Genomic DNA, 20725 nt, shown 5'->3' with positions numbered 1-20725 from the left:
AAAACATAAACGTTACGTATAATTTTCAATTTATGTTGTGAAATATAAATAGATTGTGTCAACACATAAATACATTTATTAATTATTGTCTTATATATTATTAGTAGTGATGATGTCGTTGATATATGATTGTTTACTTGTTTATACAAATAATCGTTGTTTGTTACTTTGTAAGGCTTAAGATATGAATGACAGTAATATAACATAACCTTAAACTTGCAATAAAACATAAAATTGTTAATGTACTACAAAACAGTTAAAATGTCACGATTATATGTATGTAGAATATGTTTTCTTGAAGTTATTATTATTTCAATTTCTTGTCTTTTATTTAAAATGAAAGATATATGTTTGTAACATTGCTAATAAAGACAATGAATCATTAGAATTTGATTTTTAGCATTTTTTCAATGTGTTGCTTTTTCATTACTGCTTTTTTATTGTTGCTTCTATTATTATTTTGATGCTTTAAATTTAGTTTAAATGTATCTCTATAATTCAATAGATAATATTTGATTATGATTTCTTTATAGAACTTTATTAAAAATGGCTGATGTAAGGTTACTTATACAAGAGGAAGGTCGGGCAGCTAGAAATTTGATAGCTTTTAATGTACCAGTTGGAACAAATAATACCGAAAAGGTTACTAAAAAACCACCTAGTGTTCCAAGAGTATCACAGACAAACGCTACTAAAAGATCTATGAAACCAACACCTAGAGTGAGATCAGCTTCTACTGGTCGGGATAAAAAATCTGGTGAATTGAAATTTATCTATGTTAAAATTATAAACTTATTTTCAATATAAAGCAAAGTTTTCATATAAGTTTTGCATTTGCATTCATTGTTACAATTACTTTTGAATCTTTTATATTCATAAATTTTGATGTACTAACTTAATATTCTTTTGTTTTGTTATATTAGAATTACAGGCAAGGTACTGGGCATTCTTATTTGGTAATTTGCAAAGAGCAGTAGATGGTATTTATCAAACATGCGAAGAAGATGAAAATATTTCTGAGTGTAAAGAAGTGATATTAGTTTTAGAAAATTATACCAGAGATTTCCATAATTTGATTGAATGGTTTAGGGTTAAATGGGCCTATGAAAATTCGCCACCACCCTTAAGACGTACTCCTTTAGCTTGGGAAGTTAGAAAAACTTCTCCTTGTCGAATATGGAATTCCACAATGATTCCGAAATCCACTAGTCCTTTACAAAGAATGAGTCCCACAGAATCTGTTTGTAGAAGCCCTGTGGATCAAATTATTTCAGAAAATAAATCTGTTTCTGTAGACAATACAGCAAATCATATAAAAGGAGAATCTGTGCACAAGTTAATAAAGGATAATAAAGGTAATATTCCCAAAAATAATATGACAAACTTAGGTGAAAAATATAAAAATTCAATAGATAAAGGCATAAATCAATCATTGAATAAAGATAAATTAACTACAATAAAAGTAAATAAAACTTTGGTAAAACATACTGTAGCTACTAAAACTAATAACAGCATTACTACAGATCAAAAAGCAAATGAAAGTTTATCTCGTGAAGTGAAAGGTAAATTGGATACTAAAAGTGTATCAAAGTCAGTTAAAGCTGGGATGCATTATGCTACCACTAAAATAACAGATTCTAATGTGATAATTGAAAAGAATGAACAAACAGTTTGTAATGATAAAGATGTACAATTAACTTCTACATCGACAGAAAAAGAATTTTCTAAATCCAATAGCATAGATAATAAATTAAATTCTCAAAACAATTTTCAAGTGAAGCCATTGGGTCCTAAAAATGATATAGGGCTCGGAAGAAATGAAATCAATTCTAAAGTAAAAAGACAAACTACAGAAAAAAATATTAAAAATGTTGGTATAGAAAATGTTGCAACTGAAAATAAAGTGACAGAATCCAATAGCGTAACAAAAGAAAATAGTAACACTATGGTGAATAAAAACATACAGAATATTACAAAGGTTTCAAACAAAATTAACCAAAAATTAAAAAAGCAATCAAGTGTTAATGAAGGTGCAAACAATAAAACTCCAACAAAGCTTATATCCGATACATCAACCAGTAATTTAAGTAAGGGATTAGTTAATACAAATAAACCAGCATATTCTACGGTATCGCAAATGAAGGTTATTAAACCAAAACAACCATGCCTCCTAGAAACTCCAAAATTTGTTAGAAGCAAAACAACATTAAGCGACAAAAGTACATCGATTTCAAATAAAACAAGACCTGGAACATCCGTTATAGTTAGGCAACGATTTCAATCAATCGACAATAAGGTATCATTGCTTCTTTTTATCTAATCGGTAATTGTTTGGGATATACATTTATAATCATAAATTTTTCTTTAGATTTCAGAACAAAGTTTATTAAAGAAAGATCAGAATAGAGATATAAATGGTTCTGTAGAGGTATTAACAAAACAGACACATGTAAAAACAAAAGAAGAAGCTGACGGTTGGCAAACGGTCCGTAGCCGTTATAGAAGAGGCAGTACATATAACTTAAATATGTCTACAAGATTTCATAAGCCAAGTACTGCAACATCGTTACCAGCGTTATCGATTGAAAGTCCTTCTGAAAAGAATAAAAAGAATTGTTTAACTCCAGATGGAAATGGCAAACAGAAACGGAAATGTATTGTAGAAAAAGAAGGAAAAAATATAAGTAACGAGGTAGAAAAAGTTAAAGGGGAATCAGTCGCAAACCTTACAATTAAAGATAAAGTAGAAGAAGTTTTTAAAAACACTGCTAATTTAAACGAAATAAATTCTACATCAATGATCGCAGCTATTTTTAAAAATGATGCGGAATTACTTGAAAAACGTATACAGCAATTTATGGCTGCTCAAGCAGAAAGAGAGAGAATAATTTTAGAAGAGGAAAGGAAGACAGAGGAAGCTGATTCGCAACGATCGCAACAGTTATCAGATGAGGAAGCGTCCTTACATAGACAAATTTTAGAATTAGAATGTGGTGAAACTGATGTTGACACTGAAACTGATGAAACAGATGGTGAAATGGTCCTTGAAATGGAAGATGAGCAAAGAACATCTCCTAATACAATGCCTGATGATGTTAGTTTAGAAGATAGGTATGTACTAATTTTCTTATTTTATCTTTTCTTTAGTATATTAAATTTAAAATCATTCTTTACAGATACGAAAATGTGTTAGAGGGAATGTCTTGGGCAGAGTGTGTAGATACGCTTGCTCAGTTACGTGCATTAGTCGCTCGTCATCCTGGTAGAGCTTTAGAGTTACATCAGAAATTATCGTCCCCATCTCGAAAGAGATCGTTGCCTGAGACGTTACGACGGTACCAAGCAAAACAAGCTTGTGCACAACATAAACGTCAAAAACTTTTGATGGAAAAGTCGCAAAGATTACGAGAATTGTTGAATAAAGTGAAAGATGTCAAAAGTGCAAAGAACCAATTAATAGAAGACAAAAGAATTAGAATGGAAACAAAGTTAAAAAAAGCGGAAGAAAATAGAACGCAACATTTGTTAGAAATAGTAAGAAAAGCTCATGATGAAGATTCTAAGTTAAAAGAAATTGCATTTATTAATGAACTTGAAGCACAAAACAAGAGGCACGATTTCATGGCGCTATGTCAAGAACAAGAAGAAAGATTGCAAGTACGTTGTGTATATCTATATCTCCGATAAGACAGATTATAAATTCTTGTATTATTTGTAACAATTATTTTTTAGGGAATTCAAGAAGAACGCCAACGCCGGCAGGAAGAAAAAGCTGCTAAGGAGGCTGCTGCCGAAGAACGTAGACGTGCTTTGGAGGCGGAACGGCAGTTGCGTATTCAGAAAATGAAACAAGCTCGTCGTGAACGCGAAGAAAGGGTCGGTAAGATGCAGTTAGAGAGAGAAAAAGAACGTCAGGTAATTATATTTCACGAATAATTATCTAAAATTTAAAAAATATCGATATTAAATTAGAAAAATTTTAAGGAACTTGCAAGAGAAAAAGCAAGGGATAGAGAAGAACGTTTATCTGCGCTTCATGCAGCGCAGTTAGCAAATCAAGAAGAACTACAGAAGAAAATAGCTCAAAAACAGCAAGAATCAGCTAGAAGGCACGTTGAAAATATAGAACACATTCGACAAAGAGCAGTTGAATCTTCTATTTTAAGGTCGGAAGAAGTTCCACCTACGTTAAAATCATATCCTGCTCAAAAACAATGTTCTTTATGTGGAACTCTAGTGAGTATCAGTTTGTTAAATTTTATTTATATTTGTTGTTTTAATTATCAACTTATGTAATATTTAAATTTATTGTATATTACGTAGATACCCAATGAGGTATACCTGTTGAGCCATTTAAAAGGGAAAACACACGTCGAAGCAGTACGGAACACACACGATGGTCGAGAGCCATCACGAGATGAATTGCAGCGCTTCAATATATCTCAAATTCGCGATGTCCCAATTTCAGTCGTTGATAATAATAGTTCGAACGAGATTAAAGCTGCAAAAGAGAAACAAAAAGCTTTAAAACGACGATGCAGAAAAATGAAACAGCGTATGATTCTGCGAGGTAAAGAATGGGAAGACAATCATAAAACAGATGCGAATCAATCTATCGAGTCGACTAATAAAGCAAAGTTCCGTCGAAATTTGAAAGAATTGGATCGATTGTACAACAATCATTCAAAGACAGCTTGGTCAAGCGTCGCCATCGCTTCTTTAGAACGTTCACTGGGTGAAATAACAAGAGCTTATTCAAAATTGGTAAGATATAATAATCTAAATAAAATAGTAATATAAGAAGAATTGCGAATAAACCTTACATTTTAAATATTTTAGTGTTCGTTCGATCAGATTGTATTTCGAGTTTTAAATGGATTCGATATTTTAACTAATTTATTGAATTTGGGACTGCAAACACAAACTGCATCTCATAATTTACCAAACAAGTAAGTGTAAGTTGCTCTTTATGTTATCCGGGACAGATAAAAAATTACGTTTTATACTACACTCTCATACCGTGTAATTTAAACGTACAGTTTTGGAAAGATCTTTCTGATCTAAAAACTACCTCTACAATTACTGGATTATATATGGATATGCATACTATTTTATATCTTAAATGCAAATTTTCGTATGTTCTAGAAGCATTCTTTCGGTATGCCGTGTATTTAAATTAAGCGTCAGTGAGAATGACACCAACATCGAAGCGGTTTTGTCAAGTAACAAAATTCTGGTCATCTTGGATCTTCTGCTTCAGCATTTAGAGGTACGTCGAGCACTACACGTTTTGTAACTATTGATATTTCTTCAACATTTTTAATATACACGCATTTATTTATTTTCTTAACGATACTTCATAAATTTTAATGCACCGTAACCGTGTATAAGTTCGAAATTTCTAGCTAGTTCATAAGAAAAGTATCTTAAGGTGTGTCGGCATCTTTTTCCGCGTGGTTATAGCTTTCTTATTTTATACTGGCACGTTGAATCATTTTTGTCTCGGTTGTATCATTAGTTATAGGGCACCTTGTAGATTGTAGAATGAATAATGTTGCGTGATCAGCGTGAAATAAATTGGGAGTCTACGCGACAGCGATACGCGAATGAATTTTCTTTCGCTGTGCTTGTTTTTCGGACTCATTTTGAGGTTGGTGGCTTCGAAATAAACGAAGGCAAGGACCATCATGCCTGTCCTGTCCGACTTGTCAAAATAAGGATTAAGAGAGTCTTAGGGTCTGGTTCGGCTTGCGTCCTCCGTTTTGGAGTTCAGAGTATTTAACTCTCTTATTCTGATCGTTTCTGTGTTGAACGCAAGTCGATAAGCTGGATATCAAAATCTACCGACCAATTTCGATTGTAAATATCAAAATTTGTGTAGGGAGCAAGAACTTTGATATGGTACTTAAGAACATTTGCATTTCTATGTCTTACGGCGAGTTTAAAAGTAGATTAACAGAGAGGTAGAAGTAAAGTTAATTATTCTGTTTTAATCAATTATTAATAATGAAGCTGTTTACTTTTGATTATTAATTGGGCAACGAGTATAGTTTGTGCGATCGAAATTCATGATACGTACGAATGTAATCTGCTTTATTTATCTCAACGTAAGAATCATTATAAGTGTAAGAGTCAGGATTCTAAAACTTTTGATGCTTATCGATTCTCTTAGTCTATAGAGAAAATGCTACAGTGATATAACTCAAATGGATAAGTGAAGCGTAAAAGGGGAGACCGAGGTTGAAGGTAGAGAACCGAGGTTGAAACGTACGTTTCCACCGTACAGGCGTATCGCCGAATCTTACATTTTCATATAATTTTGGTTTTTCAGAAGAAATATCTTATCAAACGAAAAATATTTCATTCTCCGTTCCATCGATTCCATTCTAAATATTTCGTTCTTTACAAACCTTCATTTTTCTTCTACTCTTTCTTTTCTTTCTTTTTTTTTTCACAAAATGTTTGTTTCTCTCGTCCTAGTTGTCTTATCAATTCTGGTCTCGCTCTTTTCTCTTACCTCCTGAACGAGATCGGTTCCTATCGAATAATTTTGGAGGCAGCTATTGGTAATCGTCCCCAACTAGGTTGCCGACTGGGAGACCGGTGACTGGCCGTACGTTCGAAGTTAATCGTTTCGCTCAATGATCCATCGTAATCGGTTCGCGAATTCACCGTCGTGATTTCAGGATCGATTTTTCACGCTTCATAGTACGGCACTGGCGCGGCGCCTTCCTTCTCCTGTTCCTCCCCCGGGAATCCCCCTCCGCAAATGCATTAGCGGTGAGAGAGCTTTTAGTGACGTCACCCACGCACATACATACATACACTCACCCCCCTCCCTCGCACATACGTACATGTGCACACGGCTACACACGGACAGACGGGGGAATCAGGTTATACGATGAAAGAAGCGTGTGTTCCATGTAGAATGTGCGTGGGTACTTCTGTTGCCGCTTCCATCAAGCTCCGCTTTCGAGGAGCCGGCCTAATCTTTTGTCTCGTCCTCTATCGGCAGTTTTTCAACGACCTCTTTGCACGTTCCAGAATTCGGCTGTTCCTCATATTTTATCGCCGCGCGAGCTTTTCCCGGTTAGATGGTTTTAGCCTGTCCATGCGAGAACATTCTTACGACCACGAATTTCACTCACCGCGATATTTTCGAGTTTATGGTTGGAACGTAAGAAAGCGTTCTCATCTGGAGGAACAGAAATTGATATACGTATAGCTGGAATTACTGAAAAATATCGTTGATACTGGAACTACCAAAGCCGTGGGAACGGCTCTCGAATTGTACGATTTCGTTTAACTCGCTATTATTAACAATGTATCTGTATGAAATTGTTCCTAAAGAAAAAAAAGAAACAAGAAAAGAAAAAGGGAAAAAGATAGAAGGAAAGTTACAGAGAAAGCAATATTCTCTAATGTCCTATTCGACTTTACATACGAAAGACAATCGATCCTTAAGTTAAATTAGGATCTTTTTAGGGAAATGATGCCTGTTATATTATTAAAGCCTACAAAGAATCACAGTTTGGGCCATTACACAAAGAGATCGATTGTTCTCTGGGGTCCGCGAATGCTTTCCAATCTCGTCCATTGGGCAAGCAAATTTACAATTTCCCGTAAGTCGTCCGAAGTTGCTATTCTTCCCCGTCATTTTGTCCCTCTCGTTCAGTCCTTTTTTGCCAGTGCATTCGTTCGCCTCTTCGAAAAGCGTAAAAAGGCTATAGATAAATTCGACGATTCGGAACTGGACCGATTGCTCGTAAAAAAAAGAAAAAAAAAATGGGGAAAATTCTTCCTCTTAATCTAGTCGACTTAGAGTAGGCAGGATCGAAGCAGAAGAAAAGCGGATTTGGTTATCGTATCGAGTTACTTGGATTTTCGACGTACTTAGCGCGAGGAATTTAAAAATTAAATTTTTTTTCTTTTTTGGGAAAAGAAAGGATATTATCATATCAGATAGCATTTCTGTTTAATTTGGGAGATTCTTTGTTGACTTTAGGGCGAAGTCACGATTCAGTCGAATTATAAACGAAGCAACGGAGGAGGAAAAAACGATATATCACGTTTTTTAAACGCCTCCAATCATTTCCATATCAGGAAAAATGTACTTTTATTTGGTTTTGGGATTAAATATATTTTCATCGCCTTTTTGAACACTGTGACAGTATCGATGAACGTTAGTTATTGGTTTTATGAGGTTTATTATCTGCTTTTAACAGGTTTATATCTTCGAACTTTGGACTGGGCACGTTATTCCTCTTTTGAACTATATCGTATCAAAGTAACCGTTTTTAGCTACCGGTTTGCATAAAAATTCGAAATTTAACAAAAATGGATCTATCGTGTTTTCCCTATAGTCTTCGAACGAAGTGGGCCACAGGTTGCCAAATATAATTTTTATTTTCAATTTCGTTTCTGACGATTCATAGGAAATGAAACGGAAAAAGTAAATGTACCGCAGAATTATTAAGATAATATAGAAGGACGAATTTTCTTGCGAGTTAACATATGTGTGTCCCGTTTCCCATCGTACGACTTTTGGTTTCTTCGTTGTGTTATTCCGGTAAAAATGTTCCTCTTATGCGTTTTTGAAACTTTTATTCGGTAATCGGATTTTTCAACGTAACGCCATTTATGTTTCATTTCAATTACGCGGCTGAAAAGCTTTATATGGTAAAATATCCAGGCGAAAGACATTACTTCGTATATTTAAATGGTCTGGTAGAAACTTTTTTCCCGTGAAATTCATCCAAAATCCCCCTTTTTCTACAAAAATGCGAAAGGTTCGCTCTCTTCCGTAATTTTCTCGTCAGAGGATATAACCTGCTCGATTATAGAACTTGAAAGAACTTGACGATTTCTGCTAACACGTTTCTCGAGATCGAAGTTGATAATTCGTTGGTAAAAGAGGGAAAGAAACGAGGGGAAAAAGAAAAGAAAGAGAGTGAAAAATCTCGGGTAAAATGGACGTTGCGCGTTAAGTGTTAAATCAAGTTAAACGAGCGAGAGAATAACGCGAAGAGTCAACGGGTCCGTGGCATTGTGCTGCGCGACAATTTTTGTCCCAAAACGTAAACGAATACGGGGAAATGCAAGCCGTTAAGTGTTCCCCGAAGGACTTATCGAATTTGTCGAGACTGAACCGTTTAGGGGCCATATTCTCCAGGATTCTTATCGTTACCTGCTGACTCGTTACCTCTAATTTAGCATTTTAAATGTCGCCTATATGTATGTGTCGTTGATCGGCCAGCCGAGCGGGCCGGTATCAATGACTCAACGTGCCAGGAATTCGCCTTCTCCAGCATCCGACTGATCTTTTGGCTGTTTGGAAACACGCGACCACCCTGCACTGGTAGCTGTTCGTCCCAGTCAGACATTACGATTTCGTCGGAGTCAACTTGCACGATCGCTTGACGAGCCTTTTAGAAAACCGATATCAACCTTTAAAAAGGACAAGTTAGACGAATATTTTCTTCAGGCAGGATGATGTTTGGTCGGTTGGTTCGTGATCCATGGAATGATATCTTTCTTAACGTTGGTCGTTGTGATATCTTCGGCTTTTATAGGCTGATTTTTCTGCAAGCATTAGTAATCTTTAGCTCGCTTTCGTTTCGTGCTGTACATGTTGCTCGAACGATTCTGAACTGTGTAAAAGGCGAATGGTAGGTCGATGTTTCCACTAATTTACGGGAAAATATCGTCTAGAAGACGAACGATATCTTATCGATTGTTAATCGAGTTAAACGAATGAATTATTGTGTTAACAGACACTTGCGAAACTTGACGACCAGGTGCAAGTGCAGGAGGCATCCGGTAACTCGACCGGAAGTGGAATCGTAGCCAGCAGCCTGATGCAATTGCTGTGCAGTTTGGTCCCGGAGGAGCCTTTCGAAAAATCGGCATTGCAAACGCGGGTCCAGGATATTGCTGGGTGAGTAGCTAAAATGCATCGTGTGTTTTCATGTTTTCACGTTACGAAACCTTAAAAATTCGACGTGTACGTTCAGGATCGATCATACTTTATGCATCGATGTCATTTCCATTCTCAGAAAAGCGTGCTATTTAAAGTAGCATCGTGCATTGAGGAACAGCTGTCATAAATGCTTTCCTTGAATTAGAAACGTGAGAAAATAGACGAAGCAAAAGTAACATGGTAGCGTATTTTATTAGGATGCTTTGGCAATTCTGTCCGGCAGGAGAAGTGTGCCACGAATTCGTTTTTCAAAAGTGCTTTTCGAAATGTATCGTGCTAGACTGTTTTTTACGAGTAGACGTACTACTACTTCCTTTTCCAAGTCTTTTCAATTTACGAACAAGTCATCCACGAATATTTCAACTGCTCCAAATACATTTGTAAACATAAAGTGGACGAAACCTTACGAGGAAATTCGTAAAATCTACAAATAACGCGACGAGAATATTTTCTGAATGTCGTTCGTTACTTTGTTCTTTAAAACTATCAATAGAATGACGCACTTTCGTGATACCGTTACAGTAATTGTCGTTCTAAGAGGAACCTACTTACACCCGGAAGCCTTAATTTTGATAATTGCGTGACACGGGGCCGTGTGAAAGCCTTAGATTTCATATTTCATCGCCTTTCATAGAAACGTACAACTATTTTTTTTCATTATAAATTCAAATAAACTTTTTCTGACTAAAGCGTAACATAAAATACGTTCTGTAATAACAAAAGTCTTCAAGGTGGATATTTTTATAAAGTATTAACGTTTCCACTGAAACGTCTATCTCATTTCCCTTGCATAATAAAATTACTTCTAGCATACCATTAAGTATTCATGCGACAGAAGTTATGATATTTGAAATCTAATTGCGTGCATTAAACCACGAATATACCTATACTTGATCGAAATACACAGGTATCCTAATGAAATGCAAACATTGTTTATTCAAAGGAATATTTTAAGATATTAGAAATATTACGAACACGTGGAGAAAATAATCTTCGTAATACTTTAAAATATAATTTTACATATTAGTAATTATCTTTGATAATTAAAATATTTTCCTCGTACAACTTCAGTGGAGTAAAATATTAATTATCGTATTTTTTCGATTTGAGATTAACGTAACGGAAAGGTTAGCGCTCTCCATTTTCGCTGTCCATTTAAATTTCTACAAAATTTCCATCGTTCAACCTCTCTCAGTCCTATGTTGCACAAACATCGCGGTACACGATTTCTTTGAGGCGGACAATGAGAAAAAACTTGAACGCTTTTGAGGCGCGTGGACCACCCTGTAGAAAAACATGACGGTTCTGTTGCGCGAGCTGAATTTAATACGCGAGTCACGCGGCAAAGTGACAAGGTGCATGCTGTTTTCGTTGCATCCTCTGAGATTCGATCTTCGAGAGGAAGAAACGTTGCACCTGGGTCAACTTCCTTCTTCCAGACCCCCCAATTGGTTGGTTAATCCTTTCCTATTTACACGGAATCGCTTCCTTTCTTCCTGTTTCTATTATTCGAATTTCATTGCGTTTAGCGAATACGTATGTAGCTGTATCCATCGTTATTTAATTAAACGCGTTAAATTTTATTCTCAAGCGTTAAATCTCTTTTCGACAAATAGAAATCTCGAATTCCAATTTGACTGGGAAATTGCATATTTGTGAAATACACATGCAAATTGTACCAATACTTACGTATGTCAGACACGTAAGTTGCGATTGATCGATGAATTTCGCTTTTGCGAAGGTTAATTTTCTGCCGTATATTTTTCAAACATTATGATAATTATTACCGTCGTAGTTTCGTATAAATTTATTTCTAAACATTCGCGTTTCTATGTAACAGTTCTGCCTGTGAACAATCAGAAAATCGATCGACTCTGCAAAGATCCAAACAAATTATGTTAGCCGGTGAATCTGCAAATTTTGAGTTTACTAACTGTAACGTCCAACGTTTGAATAATGAACGACGAAAGCGCGATCAGAGTGATTGCCGGCCGGTCGTTGCTAGTCGAATTATTATGATTAATTTCCTGCCGATGCGAGAATGGCCTAGTCACGATTTTTACTCACCAGCCAAGATTGCTTTTCGTTCGTACCTTTAAAGTGCGCAGATGTCTAAGGACGATCGATCATTTCGTACCTGGTAATACGTATTTGAGAATCGTTGAGCGCATTCATCGTTGTTCACAGTTTGAAAAAATGGCCTCATGCCTTCCGTTTACATTTTGCGATTTTCTACAATACGATGATTCTCGTCGCTTCGTAAATTTCTGATCCAAACGATCACGTAACTTTTATCGCACGGAAGTTGGAATTATCGTCGTTCGAAACATCGTTCAACAAATTGATAATCATTTATAGACCAAACATCATCGTAATTGGGTCGTTGTTGAAGTGTTGCCACTCGGAAAACAAGCATCGAATTGGACGAGATAAGCAGATAACACGAAAAAGTCGGCTATCAATTCGCCGAGTTTCGCAATCTATGATTAAAGAGTCGTGTACACCGGCATCTCTCACAGGAATTATTTCCTTGCTCTCCAATGAATACGAGAAATGGCCCTTTTGTCGTAAATAGGTGCCACAAAGCGAGAGGCTTCGCGTAACGTGTACCATATCGTTTCCCCTTTTCTGTTATTTCTTTTACTGAAACGCGCGGTCCGCGATGCACTCCGAGCTGCTACGAATTTTAAATGATTCGCTATTACGCAAAGGAGATGTGTTTTCATCCAAAAACTTCAACCGAAGTGACTTTCCGTATAGCCACGAATGTTAGGGCTTTTGTGCTACGTAGAAAGCAGACATTGGCAATGTTGCAGAAATAATTAATCACGTTCACTCGATGTTTTAAGACGTTGAAAGACCTAAAAGAATAACCTTGTGCATTGTGACTTTTCTCATGCCACGTTGAGCAACCGACAGTTTCTGCGTAAATGAATTATACAAAAGTATTCCAAAATATTCTCTTTTAACAGATAGGTTCGAACTAAACTCGAGATACAAATTCGACGTTTCGTTCGTTTTCGGTGTAACCACAGAAACATAGATTGCTCTCTGTCAGGGAATTGATTCAGTTAGACGGGTGAATAAAATCGTAAATAAGATTCGACCGCGTTTCAAAGATTGTTTATCGAGAAGGAAGGCGAGCGGAGAAATACGCGGAGGCTTAGTTCACGATCTAATAAAATCGAGAACTCTCGAAAACGATGATAATCGGGGCTCAAGTGGCAATCGGTGAGGTAATTGTTAGAACGGTCCTAGAAAAATCAGTCGGTAAACACTCTTATTATTAATCCCGATGAGTTGATCGAACGAACGTCTACCGAGCTCATTCCCTTTCGTCTTCTGAGATGTTGATACAGCTTTAATCGAAGTAGGATCAACCGAGCAATTGGTAATTTACTTATGAGACGCGTGCGACCGTTTCGTGGCCATCTCCCCACCCGATTCGCCCCCGTTTTTCAAATTAATAAGATACTCGATGTACTAAGAAATGTAAACGTTGTACCGAATCTCGTTATTTACGAAGCAACATCTCTTGTCGCTGGTTTCTTCTCTTTGCACGAGCATCGAAAATACGAAAGCAGGCATATACGTTGTATTTCTAACTAGTCGTGGTCAAACGCAATTTTTAATTTATTACGAGTTTTCACCACTTGTCAAATTATTTTTATTCTTAAAGTTAAAAAGTGAAAAAGTGGCGAAATTCTTGTTTGATCTTATTTTTCAACTATTACGCGAATGATTAAATCGGTTTAGAGTACGTTGTACTTGTTTTTATTACACATTCTCCGTAGAATGTTGCAGTAAAGGAAACGAAAGTGTGTCAATTTGTAAAATCGTTACCCTCGTTACGCTAGCCTATTTCTCCCTCGGTGTAAATCACAGTTTACTTTCGTTAATTGAAACGGCCATGAAAGGAAGATGAAATGCTTTCAGTTTTTGTTTTCCTTTAAAATAAAATTAACCAGGCTTTCGATCAGCTTATCGATATTTGCATTTACAAATGTGCACCTATGGATGGTATAAATTTAACATAAACAATATGTTTGTGGTAAATACCTGGTAAATATTATTTTTCCACGATGTTACCCGTATCGTTATATTCCGCCATATTATACGTCTGAACCAAATTATTAGTAAACGTACCTCGACTAACTAATTACATTTGATATCGTAAATTAAAATGCATATATCGTTACGTAAATTACATATTTGCAAAATCAGCAAAAATCCCATTACTTTGCACGTAAAAGAAATCGTATAGATTTTGAAGAAACCGCCTAGTCTCTTCCGGAGAGATGCGTTCCGATATCGCGTTAATAGCAAACGCGTGTAAACTGTTATTCGTTGACACATTTATGATTTATTTAGAAGAAACAAAAAGAAGAAAAGAAATGAAGGGGTTATCGTACGCTTCGAAAATATTTTTTTACGGTATTTTTTGAAGAAAGTGTCCTGCCGTACGATTGTACATAGGCAGAACCGAGCACTGTGTATTTATTAAATCAATAATCGTCGAAGAAGATTGAAAAGAAGCGGTTGCATCAGAAACGGAGTCTATCGGGAAAATGGGGCCACAGGATCGTCTTTGCCGCGGCAAGTACGGGAAAAAGGCAGGGACGCTCTTTAGAACGGCCAAACGAAATTATTAGATCAAACAGTAGCGCCGTTATATTAATAAAATAGATTTCCTTGCTGTTCAAAGGAGAAAAAGGGACGTTGTCGTCTTTCACGTAATTTTGTTTCGCGCAACTCCCGGTTTAATGATGTCGCGCTAAAGCGCACCTTTTATTTATTTCGCGATAAAACGGCGTGCTATAATATAATACTTGTTCGTAACTTCGTCTCCACAACAATTACGTTAGTAACTTTTTTATATACTTAATGACGCAGAATCGAGAGAATTAACGAGAAGTGAAACTTTTCTATCCTAACACATCTAACCTTACGTTTACAAATCGAATGATCTTTTTAGAGAAAAAGCGTAAATAGGAACGCGATGCACCTGCCATGGAGAACAGCTTAGAAGTTTAGGCGGGGCGAATTTGAAAGCGAGACAGAGGAGAGAGAAATCGTTAGTGGTTGAAGGAGAACGGGGCAGGAAGAAAAAATATCGCGGGGGTGAATGAGCGAGGCGGGTTGGGTACGTAATCTGCTAATGGACTCTCTCCCTTTCTCCCTCGACTTCTCTTTCGTCGTCCAAATTCACCCTTACTCGGCGTACGGCTGCCTCTAACCCTCCTTCGACCCTCCTAGACTCGACTCATCTTCCGATTCTCTCTACTTTATTTCTTCTTTTTTCTCTTTTCTTTCGTTTCTTTCCTTTTTTCTTTACGCGTTGCCGTTGTCGAAACCGTGTAAAATGATGTTTGGGGATACAGGGGGACTGCGATCATCGTGCAACGAACAATAGTTTCGGCCAGTTTTGCAACATTTAGTTTCTATTCTGACATTTTCTCCTTCTTGCACGCGAATCGTATCGCGTTTCTTTGACATCCTTGTCCACTTTCTTTCCACTCTTTCGCACTTTGAACGGATATTCCAAGACGATTGGAAACTGACGAATGAATCACTAACACCGGGCTGAATTAAGCCAGCTGATGGCCCGATGCATCTGCTGTCTAATTTCTAACGCTAACCGAACCGTTTAAACTTCTATTTTACATGCCTGATTATACGATCCTGACGATTTATCGATATCTATTCTATTAGGGAAGCATCGTCGTGTCTCCAAAATTTGATTCTTTGCAAATCAAATATTCTTTCAAACAGCAGTTATCTCGATTATGCAGATATACATACAACGAAATATCGTTCTTCCCTATTGCTTGTACAGTTCTGTATTAACCATTTTGTTACTTACGTGAAACTTATCTTTGGTAGCAAGCATAGATAGATATTCCGATATACCGTTGTTGTTGTGTCGGTACTGTTTCAGTATTTGGATAGGTCGGTAATGCAGCACTTTATAAATAACAGATCGAGAAATCGTTTCTATTTTCTCATCGTCAAACCGATTTACGCTGCAAAGTTAATACTCTTGTAATCACCGACAGCGTCGATATAATTTGTTTTAATCTCACTGGAAATACGCTAACATCGACATCATTAATGACCAATAAATTGCTTTACCTCGTTCCCAAGAATATCGTTCTACGTACAGATATAAACCCTGCATAGAAAATACTCCATTCCTTATTTATAATTACCGTATTTTTGGATTTTTAATATTTCAACAAAGCAGGGAAATTACCTTCCAGTTAAAGATATCTCAAATTACAGTTAAATACAGTTTCAGTTAATTTCATTTTGTACGATTTCTTCCATACTCCTTTTTCAGCGTTCGCAAATGGACTATACGAAGCTTTTAGCAAGGGGATCATATTTTGTCGAAATAAAAAATATAAGCGTGGTAGAAAAACGAATCAAAGCTGAGAGAGAGAGAGAGAGAGAGAGAGAGAGCGATTCGTCGTTGTTTCAAACAGAGAAACGATTAGATTCTTGCGTTCTCCTGAGAAAAGACAGAAATCGATATAAAAAAAATGTTGTTGCGTATCGTTTGATCGTGCGCGAGCTAACAAATTACTTCGTGTCTTGAATTAATCGAATAATTAAATAACAAACAGGCGAAAATCTCGAGCACGACGAAGATGTTCCGCGATAACAGTCAACGACAGTAATGACAACAGTAATGGGAATTGCGGGATTCAGGCGGTATTTGATCAGGTTGGTTAGGGTCGTGAATAGAAATAGGCGGCACGGCTGTTTCTGTTCCCATTCTACTCAGCGCCAAATTTCACTGCTCTCTCTATTATCCTTTCATAATGCTCCTTGTTGACAGAGACAGCTTTAAACGGCGCGAGAAAAAGCGCACGGTGATTTCGTTCGCGTAACATTCTCAACGTTTCACCTCTTGCATCACCTAAGTTTATTCTATGATACAAATGCCAGTTGATGTTACCGCGTTCATCGAACGATGTTCGCTCGATATTGTAAAATTTATAACAATATTTGCGTAAGATAACGGGAAACGCAAATGCCGTGCAGTTTCTACAAATATCGCATATTCGTCTAAATAAAATCTACCCGTATTTGGTAATAAATACATTTCATTTAAACGTACTTATACATTCAGAGTTAAGTATTTCCAGGTTTATTCAGATTTTTATATCGCATAGATGATATAATTATTCTTGGAACAATTTGAATAAACATTGGTGGAAAAGTATCAAACAATCAGTGACGATGCATTTGAAGCACCCTATAGATTCACATCCTTCTGACGGCGAGGCGAGCCGTGGCAGGACTCGATTGTGTGTATAGAGTAGCAGGATTCACCTCATCCCTCGGGCTACCGAAATCCCGGCGTGAATGCATTACGCGTCAACGAACTCGGAGTAGCAATATCCTGAGTTGCTGGATGTTAGAGTACGAGGATTATAATACATTACCAATTCGACGAACGCCTCGGCCATTTGACCTTGTTTCAGACTTTATTTCGCGTGTCTGTCTTGTACATTGGATTTCAACGGTTTTATCGGTGCACGGATGCGTAACAAAATGTGATTTTTATTAAACCATCGTCCTTTTCCAAACCAGCGAGACGTGATCCATCGAATTAAATTCGCTATTGCAGGGATTAGTGTCGTTAATTTTACCGAGACGTGGATCGTACTGTGCGAACAATTTTTTTTAAATAAACGAGCTTCGACGATGCGATAATATTTTGTCGCGAATTTTTCCAAATATATGTAAAATATACGTATACGTAGCTACGTGTACCTACGTAGCATGTATTACATAGATGATCGTTGATACTAGAGGAGGCGAGGGGTGAAAAGGGGATGCTGAAGTTCGGTAGCTGGAGACACTTGTCAACGGCAGGCAGGGGGTCGGTTTCAGGGGTAGATCTAGACGACGACTCTGTAAATATTGTAACAAGTGTGCCGTCGTTGCCACACGTGGCATTGATGTGCTTGGTTAATCGATTGGTCCATCGAAAATTTTCTGTTTTAATCGTGGAAATATTTCTGCGTATCCTGATATCGTATAATTGTAATTTGCAAGCGTACTGATAAATTATTTATTTTCATTTTATTTTCATATGCCGATGTCAAATATCAAACCGATTGTATTTTGACTAATTGTTTATTCGTTGATCCTCTTAGCCATGATTAATCTCGCATATGTTTGATTCATAATTTATTTCAATACCATGAAATTCTGACCTTGCTTCGTACAAGCGTGTACAGCGCGTAGATACGGTGTAAAGACGATGGAGAATGATTCAGACGTCAATGAAAAATACGGCCATTCTTCGTCGTTCCTCTGTTGATTTTCTCATCTCGTCGATACACAGTTGTCGTTTTCACACTTTCGCCATTTCGTTGAGCAAACATGGTCCATTGTGGATGCGGTGAATGATACTTCTGCCAGGCACATTTGCCGCCTGTAGAAAAGGACTTTGTTCAAGTGGATTCTTGCGAACAATCGAACCACAATCTGACGAACGATACAAGTACCGTGACGAATATTAAAAAAAGGTAGTTTTCTTCTCATCAAATTTTCCAATCTTCGCTTCCTCGTCCTATGTAATCCGGAAGTACGTTAAAATATTCCAGACAAAATATATATAGAAATCTTCGCGTACTTCTGCAGGCAAATTAGACTATGGTCAAAGCAGCTCTATGCAGTCTTAAGCTCAATGCATGTAGATATACGCTTAATACACAGACGCAAGCTACCTATCGCGTAAAGCCACGAAGTGCGGCACAAAACGTCGTCGTCCGCAAGCTCATCGGACTGATACCTATTCGTTCGATCGTGACGATTATCGAGAAAGTAGCGTCATGCATGTTTCTTCGTAAATATGTAAATTAATTTGTCCTATTAGCCAGCTCGAGGTCCTTGGTCGTGCTTAAACATGCGCTCGCGTTGCACCACGAAATTACGTAAGCTGGTGCATCGGAGGCGAGCACCAGTCCGTCTAAAGATATGCACCCTTGTGCTCTCGCTATGAAATAATCATATGGTTAGCTAATGGCAGCGCTGGGGTAGCGATTGCTCGGCTGCTGCGGCCTCCATAAGGCGCTTGGGGAGAATAATAAATAAATTCAATGTATTTGCTCGAACCCCTCCGCAAACATTCAATGATAGATCGGAATCTTAAGGGAGGGGGAGCGATGATGCATGGGCCAGGCCCTCGTAATGGTCAGACGTGCGTGAAGATCGCAAGATCGGATCTTTCCGTGCTTCTTGCGAATTGTCTGGCTATCGCGTAACTGGGCTACGCAATTGCGATCCGCAGATGGCCAATTTTCATTCGTAATCATTCGTAGCATAGTTTACGGAGTGACACCTCTTTCGTGTAATCGGATCATTCACGGTCAACTTTAATTTTCGAGATGCGTCGGTAGACTTGGCTCGTTCTTCGCTTAACGATTCGACTAATAAATCTCGTAATCGAGAATCGACGGATTGTAAATCGTAGACTTCTGTGGTACAAGCAGTTTATACAATTTTACAAGTTACAAATTATGTATTGTTCATTTTCCAGAGAAGTCATCCTTATCGGTAATCAGATTTTGCTGTATCGTTTACGTTGCGGCGGAATCATCAAGGAGGCTATGAAAAAAGAAAATTAAATAGCAAAATGTGTGGGTCATAGGATGATGGTCTTGTTGGTCGGTTCTATCGACTTTGCGGAATGCCAAGCAGCACGAATCGGAGGCGGATCAACCCGCCCGAGCAGAATTATTACATCCTGCAGCAAGGACACGGTCCCCTTACCGACTATCATTCGTGTTATTATAGGTTAAGAGGGTGTAGCTACGATTCGAGCGATTCTAATCCATGCGCGCATCTCGCTGCATTTTATTAGCGTATTTACCGAATCCCTCGAAGTACCGTCGAAAGTATCGGTATTATCGGCTGTTCGTGTTCGTCCATTACGCTCGTCGCTTCTATCATTGGAATGACGGAGCTTAAGCGCCTTTGCTTTTATACGTATCGATGAATTATGCAACAACAATGTGAATCAGTGTTGGTCCCAGCGTCCTACTGTCCGGTACTTTTCCACCCGCTTTATTAATATCGTTATATTTCGAAAACAAGTGAAACTTATTCCCGGTATTTGCCGATGTACACGTTCCCGGTTAACGAGATAGAAGGACAGAATTTCCACACGTTTCATACTGAAATTTATCAACGCGTATTGACAAGATTTATAGAAATATCGAATGTAAATATCGCAAAGAATACGTAGACGTTACACGTCTGTATAACGTGCCACGAATCTAAGTTCGAGGTGTCATCGTCATCCTGACGCCTTTTCAAAACGCCCTCCTTCGTAGCCTCGTAGCTTACAGGTCCACGCACATTCCATTCTTAGGTTTCTCGCTTAAGCGTCGCTTTAAACGGACGTATCTTCAATCGCGTGTAATTAATAGCTAGCCTAACCCCCGGAACAAGCCGAATCGTGACATATCAATCGAGCAACTATGGCGGCAGGACCGTTTCATTATCGAGTCTGGAGCAAGGGTTGCTCTTTCTCTCGAAAAGTCCCCGTGGCATAGAGAACGGGAGTCCGCGGAAGTGTGCGTGTCGAGTTCAGTGGCGTCGGATTAGCTTGCAGCTAGTTATGATTAGAGGAGACAGTTGGCCCTCCACCGGACTACTTCATATTCGAATGCTGATCGGCGGCAGGCGAGCGTAGCCCAAGCATGTCGGTGTTTCGGTGGAAAGGGG

At 37.7% G+C, this 20725-nt stretch overlaps 1 protein-coding gene across 2 annotated transcripts in view; it reads left to right on the top strand.

Annotated features, from left to right (window-relative positions):
- The window catches only part of ssp3 (short spindle 3), a 28748-nt gene that overhangs the window by 378 nt on the left and 7645 nt on the right, over window positions 1–20725 (top strand). Inside the window, exons 1-11 of one of the 2 annotated variants that reach the window (XM_069129033.1) lie at window positions 37–276; window positions 534–757; window positions 924–2296; window positions 2369–3111; window positions 3177–3657; window positions 3733–3915; window positions 3985–4236; window positions 4324–4764; window positions 4840–4949; window positions 5146–5269; window positions 9774–9937. In XM_069129033.1, the coding sequence (XP_068985134.1) occupies window positions 547–757; window positions 924–2296; window positions 2369–3111; window positions 3177–3657; window positions 3733–3915; window positions 3985–4236; window positions 4324–4764; window positions 4840–4949; window positions 5146–5269; window positions 9774–9937 (4082 nt within the window). In that variant the 5' untranslated portion in view covers window positions 37–276; window positions 534–546. Of the gene's footprint in view, window positions 1–36; window positions 277–533; window positions 758–923; window positions 2297–2368; window positions 3112–3176; window positions 3658–3732; window positions 3916–3984; window positions 4237–4323; window positions 4765–4839; window positions 4950–5145; window positions 5270–9773; window positions 9938–20725 lie in introns of those variants that run through there. The other variant, XM_069129032.1, reaches the window with a different exon arrangement.

The sequence above is a fragment of the Bombus flavifrons genome, chromosome 15 (assembly GCF_040668555.2).
Source record: "Bombus flavifrons isolate JBK064 chromosome 15, iyBomFlav1_principal, whole genome shotgun sequence".
In the NCBI taxonomy this organism is placed as follows: Eukaryota; Metazoa; Arthropoda; class Insecta; order Hymenoptera; family Apidae; genus Bombus; species Bombus flavifrons.
Note: the sequence above shows the minus strand (reverse complement) of the source record. Positions and strands in the feature narration are given on the sequence as shown.